The 6,315-nt window shown below is 42.9% G+C and overlaps 1 protein-coding gene across 2 annotated transcripts in view; it reads right to left on the bottom strand.

Moving 5' to 3' along the window:
* Window positions 1-479: 479 nt before the first annotated feature.
* The window catches only part of SGK1 (serum/glucocorticoid regulated kinase 1), an 8,396-nt gene continuing 2,560 nt past the window's right edge, over window positions 480-6,315 (bottom strand). Inside the window, exons 1-12 of one of the 2 annotated variants that reach the window (XM_010574666.1) lie at window positions 6,104-6,258; window positions 5,920-5,995; window positions 5,405-5,480; window positions 4,843-4,947; window positions 4,295-4,378; window positions 4,060-4,191; window positions 3,671-3,783; window positions 3,344-3,467; window positions 2,904-2,999; window positions 2,636-2,791; window positions 2,438-2,527; window positions 480-1,710 (exon numbers count right to left, since the gene is read on the bottom strand). In XM_010574666.1, the coding sequence (XP_010572968.1) occupies window positions 1,543-1,710; window positions 2,438-2,527; window positions 2,636-2,791; window positions 2,904-2,999; window positions 3,344-3,467; window positions 3,671-3,783; window positions 4,060-4,191; window positions 4,295-4,378; window positions 4,843-4,947; window positions 5,405-5,480; window positions 5,920-5,995; window positions 6,104-6,182 (1,299 nt within the window). In that variant the 5' untranslated portion in view covers window positions 6,183-6,258 and the 3' untranslated portion in view covers window positions 480-1,542. Of the gene's footprint in view, window positions 1,711-2,437; window positions 2,528-2,635; window positions 2,792-2,903; window positions 3,000-3,343; window positions 3,468-3,670; window positions 3,784-4,059; window positions 4,192-4,294; window positions 4,379-4,842; window positions 4,948-5,404; window positions 5,481-5,919; window positions 5,996-6,103; window positions 6,259-6,315 lie in introns of those variants that run through there. The other variant, XM_010574665.1, reaches the window with a different exon arrangement.

Here is a 6,315-nt window from a genome sequence, read left to right as displayed (position 1 = left end):
TGGACTCTGGGGTAGGGAGCTTCCATCAGCCTTAAAACCACCTGCTTTTAGCATATGCCTGCAGCATAGTGCTAAAACAGCTCAAGTCTTTATATACAGCTGACCTAAGGACTTAATTCTTCAAGTGTAGTTACGCTTTGTCCACACCAGAGAGCAGTACCTTCACTTTGCTGGAGGTAGAGAAACTCATTGAGGAACTGTCAACATTTGTACCACATAAGAGCACCCACATTTATACACACCCACTCGAACACCCCCAGTTAGAAGACCAAGTATTTTGCCAAGGTGTGTCCATGATGAGACTTGTATGGGTGCAGTTTGATGGAATAACCATCACACACCTAAGCAAAATTACACAGGTATCTCAGCTGATTGGCAACTCAGATTTGTTCTTTATCTTTTTTTTTAAAAAGCTGGCTAACACTTTTCAGAGAGAAAACCTTAGTTTTAAAATAAAAAATGACAAGAGTTTATGCAAGTATTTTTCAGGATTTTACTGCAAACCAATGGGTTTGGTCACAAAAAAATATGATACATATAACCATGTTAATTATATTACATTACAATGATGGTATACATTACAAGTAAGTCTGTAAGTTTAAATATACATCTAGAGTTACAACTGAATGTACAGATCTTTTTTACAATACATACAATCAGGAATGAAAAACCCCCAAACCCATAAATAATGCCCATTTTACAGATGACATTTTTTAAACTAAAAAAGAAAAAAAGAAATAAGAAAAGAAAAAAAAAACCAACAGCTTTGACCGACTGCAGCTGGGGCATTTTGGTCCATAAAAACCCTTTCTAAAAATAGAAATCTTTTTTCATAGCAGCAATGCTTTCTTCAAGCATTTGGATACAAGTAATTGTGAGCCCATTTCAGTAATTTTAGTTGACTGTATAGATTTACAAAAGAAATTTCAAAATTACACTTAATTTATCTTCCAAATATGGAAGAAACAAACAATGCCCCACATTGTGGTATCCTGCAAGTGTCACACTGATGCTTTAAACTAAGTCCATCTGTAGTACGCAGACCACACGCATACCATTTGTTCACATAGTAAACCCACATAAATGAACTGAGAAACACACTCTGCAACAGGGAAAGCTTTGGAGCTCACAAGATCTCATCAGAAAAAGGCACATTTCATAAAATCCTTATCACGTTCAGATAGATCTTCAGGCAAGGCTTTTCGGAGCATGATTTCAAAACAGCTTGTTCTTACTCCTACGATCTGCTGCAGGAGTCTATGGCAGCAGTCACTCTTGTTTTTCTTTCCCAAGGAGACAGCACCACTTTGGGGGAAGAACGAATGGAAATGAAAAGCCTGTAAAGCTCATTTAGAGAGTAATGTGCTCTTCAAAAAAACTTCCAGCAAACAGTGTAGTTGAAATTAAGGCTGCAAAGCTGCCATGGTGGAAATGTGCAAATTCTCTTTCAAGATGACTGGTCGACTGGCAGTTCCACCAGAAGGCCAAACAAAAAATAAAAATAATAGTTATTATTATTAAAAAAGAAAGAAAGAAAAATGTTCACAAGAAAGAGTCCACGGGTGGGGCATATGAGAAGCCCAAAAAAGCCTCAGCGGCTTCTTTGACGCTGGCAGTGATGAGGATGCTGTCTGGGGACTGGCCGATGGAGTTGGGGACTGGCTCATCTGTAAACTCCGGATCGAAGTGTCGCAGGTCACTGGGGCCACTCTGCAGAAAGGGCAAGAGACAACATTTAGACCCAAATGCTTTGTGAGTGCACAGTTCAATTCAAAATGGCGACGAGCACCCTTGTGCGAAAACTCACAGTGTTATCACCTCAGGCCCACTGTTTAACAGCCTTTGTCTGTTTTAGTTTGACCTTTTTTGTACCCTGCTGCAGATTGTCTCAATAAAAACAAGGTGATTCAATTTAATGCACTACCCTCCAACTAAGCTTGTGCAACAGAAGCCAAATGCAAACACACCACTCTGCCATGCAGCAGTTTGCAGGGCAGGACTTTGATCTCAGGGCTAGTTATTAAATTTAGTTTATAAAATGCTCAGAAAGTGAAAGAGAACAACGTCCACAACCATATCCCTCTCCTTAGATGTTACTATATGACGAGCTAAATGTAACTCTGCCCTTGGGAAGCTACTTGCTTTCTACATCTTACCTTCCCCTTTGGTAAAACGGGGATGCTGGGGATTATTTTAAAATAACCATGCAAATGAAGCATGCGAGAGGCCAAAAACCCAAGCTAAATTTAGATTGTCCATCACCAAAAAGTCACCTACAGCTTATTTTTAACCTTGCCTGGATAGCCAAAGGGGAACGAAACGCTGTGTTCCCCAAACACAGCCATCTGGCCAGTTCCTCCCCGCTCCTGGGCACCCCACAAAGACAAGGGGCGAAAACACACTCTCCATACATTCTATAATTAGAAGTGATACGTACCACATTTGGGTTAAAAGGAGGTGTAATCTTCTTATTAATGAGATCATCCCAGTTAATTGGGGAGAAGAAGATGTGATTCTTAACCTCCATCTGTTACAGAGAGAAAACCAGATTAATTCAGACCCAAGCTAATGCAAGCAGCATGGCCTAGTCACTCCCCACCGTGCTGCCTAGAGGCGCTGGCCCATTTGCACTTACAAAGTCCTCCTTGGCACCAAGCCTCTTTGTCCTATCCTTCTGCAAGAGGCCTTCCAGGAGATGTCTAGCTGAGTTGGTAATATTTGGCTTCAGCTGCAAAGGTTTGTTCAAGATGTTATCGTACATTTCTGCTGTGTTCCTGCTGTAGAAGGGCGGCTGTGGGACAGGAGAGACCCAGGTTAGCGAGGCTCACAGGCGGGCACGGGGTTTCTTGTGGGGAAGGGACGAGGAAGCTCGTTTGATTTGTGACGAAGGATTCGTTGCTTACCAGGCCATAAAGCATCTCATACAGGACTGCTCCAAGGCACCACCAGTCCACAGTCCGGTCATAGGGCTGCTTATGAAGCACTTCAGGAGCGAGATACTGTGTAAGAGAAGGAAGAGAGCCATGTTAGCCAAAGGGATCTTTATAATTAGGAAGGCCTCTCCATTCCTGAATGAAAGCAGCTTACTGAATCCCAGCAACATCTAAGCTACCAGAAAGCTACAAGCTCTTTATAAACAGGGAGACGGCTCGAGAGCTGTTCTCTCCTGCTCAACAAGCTCTGTGTGTCCTACATGTCCTCACTGGCAGCCGGATATTACAAGACCCGTAATACCCCCTGCTTGTCTAGCCAGCCGTAAATATACATGGGAGACGGCAGCTTGCACCGACGAGGACAGCACTTGCTGCCGCTCTGTGAGTGGCAGGCTGAGGGTTGGCCGTACCTCTGGTGTGCCGCAGAAGGTGGAGGTCGTGCCATTGTGCTCTATGTTTTCTTTGCAGAGTCCAAAGTCAGTCAAGACGATGTGTCCCTGCGAATCGAGCAGGATATTCTCTGGCTTCAAGTCACTGTAGGAAGAGATGAAGGAAGACAAGTGTTCGTTAGACGAGATACAGTGAGAATATTTTAGGTGCAATTGTTTACGGAACTTCACTAAGTCACAAAAAAATATTAAAAGCAATTCTGAGCTCATATTGAGATCAACTTTTCAATGCTTACTCAAGAAAGCATGTGTTTTTTTCAGTCTGACAAACTGGACAAGGTTGCTTACCGATAAACAATGTTCAGGGAGTGCAGGTAGCCCAGTGCACTGGCGATTTCAGCAGCATAAAATCGGGCTCTTGGCTCCAGGAAGCAACGCTCCCTCTGGAGATGGTAGAACAACTACAGGAGACAGAGAGAACAAAGTTGTGTGAATGGCGCCAAAGCCTGTTAACAATGCACTTAATTAGACTCAACATATATAGCGAGGGAGAACAATAGCAGGAAATGGCCTAACGATCCTTTGGTAGTTCAAAACTTGGCAGGCTGAAAACATTCAATCTAGTAACTTTTCCCCCATGACTTTTCCCCTTGCAAGTCTTTTTTATTTAAAAGGAAGGGTGAAAAAGTCCACCGTGCACACAATAGGAAATACTACTTCATTTTCTTACTGCTTACCTCTCCACCATTGATGTAGTCTAGGACAAAATACAGTTTGTCTGCAGTTTGGAAGGAAAAGTGAAGCCCGACCAGGAAGGGGTGTTTCACATTTTTCAGCAGGACATTGCGCTCTGACATGATGTGCTTCTCCTGAAAACATAAGAAATCATCAATGTTTAGTACACCCGCTTAGTAATAGCAGTAAAAATATATATGATGGACATTGCAATGGCATCATGAAGAAGCAGCTTACCTCCTTCTTCTTCAGGATTGCTTTTTTCTGCAGGACTTTAACAGCATAGAACTGCTCTTCTGCCTTATGCCGTGCAAGGAGAACCTGAAAGAGGATAAAATTCCAGAACTGAGCAATACTGAAAATACAGAACAACTTGTAAACACAACTGGAAAGAAGCATTTATGTTAACTGCTGAGCACTGCCACATCCCTCTGGTTCAATGTGCAAGCCCTTTGCTGGACATGCCTAACGCTATTACCACTCTGGCAGACTAATCTAGCCCAAAGTTCTTTATGTCTAGTTTCTTTCCCTTCCAAAAGCAAAGTATATATTCTTCCCAGCACCAGTGCACCACGCTCCCTGGCTCTTTTATGACTCTTTCAAACACAGCACACCACTCCCTCTCCCTGCAGCTACACAGGGAGCCAGGCACTGGGCAGCAGGACATGCTTGGGTCTGGTTTAAATGACCACCATTTACCAAAGCCAGTACAAACCTGACCCTCGGGCATTACGTACAACAGCCGAAAAATAAATAAATTACAACAAAAAAGAAGTTAAGTTTACCTTCCCAAAACTGCCTTTTCCAATCACTTTTAAGAAATGAAAGTCTGATGGTTTGGCATGCGGGTTGGATGAAGGACCAAGATTGATCTGCTGTGAAGGACTGGGCTAGAAAAATAAACAGACAGAAACCACGTTTATTAGAACAGTTTGGTAGTGAGAGTCTCGACAATGTCCCTTCTTAAAAAATATAAATACAAGTGACCTTGAAAATGAAGATTAGCACTCTTCTTACCACTAAAAATTTAATATTGACCTCTACCAGGTACCTTAAACTGCTAGGCACTGCCTAAGAAGAGTATACCAGCCATAGCTTACTTAAAAGTTCTTGCTGAGGTCTTAGCCACATTCCATAATGAAGGAACAGCTAATAAAGCTTTTTAAAATTTCTTCTCCATGTCAGGAAAAGAAAAAGTTTCAGTCTAACTCGATTAGTCTTTTTCCCAGTTACATCAGTGTGCTATAAGCTGAACAAAAGTAACACTCATGATGCTAATTCTGCTACACTTCTATTACCGTCTGATTCAATGTTCTAAAAATGCTTCACCGAGTAAAATCTACTTACCGGAGGAGAAGGATTAGCATTCATAAGTTCAGGCTCTTGAGGCTGGGAGATTTTCAAGATAGACTGAACTTCAGGGCTGCAAGGATAAGGACACGCATGATTAGTAGAGTTCCCAGAAGCATCAGGCAGAGCTTTCCACCAGAGGGCAAGCACGTATTGCTGACAAAGAATTTTGGGTTGGGCTATTACAGAAGGCAACTGAAACAATCTATTCGACTTAAGGAGTAAAATTAATCTAGAGAAAGTAAATTCCGTCATACAAAGAAGTGTATTTATACTGTAAGTACAGTTCAAAATGGGGATGAGTCACTACAAATCCCACCCAATTTATTTCTCCCAAACCCAGCTCATGAAGATTGTTGCCAAGTGAGTAATACCTCAAGATCAATTAACTCTTCCGTAACAGTCATGCCAGAGGTATTACAGTAAACAAACAGGTTTTTTTTTTTTAACTATATCTCTCAATACGGAGTGGTATTTGCGACTGAAATCTGGCCAAAATTTCTGATACTTACTGCTTGCACGCATAGGAGTTGGTAGCTATCTTCTGAATGAAGTCGTTTAGCCCCATTCTTCTCTGCTTCATGAAAGCTATGAAAAGGACAGGGAAAGGAGAAACCAAATCGTTAAACCAGCCTGCGAGAAAAAAATCACAGCCCCCCCATGCATCCTCGAAGAAGCCCCCTCCCCGCCGCTCACCGATGAGGATGGCCACCATCCCCCTCATCTTCGAGTAAGTCAAGGTAGGACCAGACGCCTCGGCTGCCTTCACGGTCATTTTGGAGCAGGGGGGTGGTGGTGGTTGAGATAAACAACGAGCGTACGATATCACCGGCTCCCAGCACCGCACTGCCTCGGCGAGGCATCCGAGGGCGTTTAAGTGGCGGCGGGGATGGGCGGGACCGGGGCGG

Source organism: Haliaeetus leucocephalus, unplaced genomic scaffold (genome assembly GCF_000737465.1).
Source record: "Haliaeetus leucocephalus isolate CR32 unplaced genomic scaffold, Haliaeetus_leucocephalus-4.0 Scaffold450, whole genome shotgun sequence".
NCBI classification, from domain to species: Eukaryota; Metazoa; Chordata; class Aves; order Accipitriformes; family Accipitridae; genus Haliaeetus; species Haliaeetus leucocephalus.
This window is presented reverse-complemented; position numbering and strand designations above follow the sequence as displayed.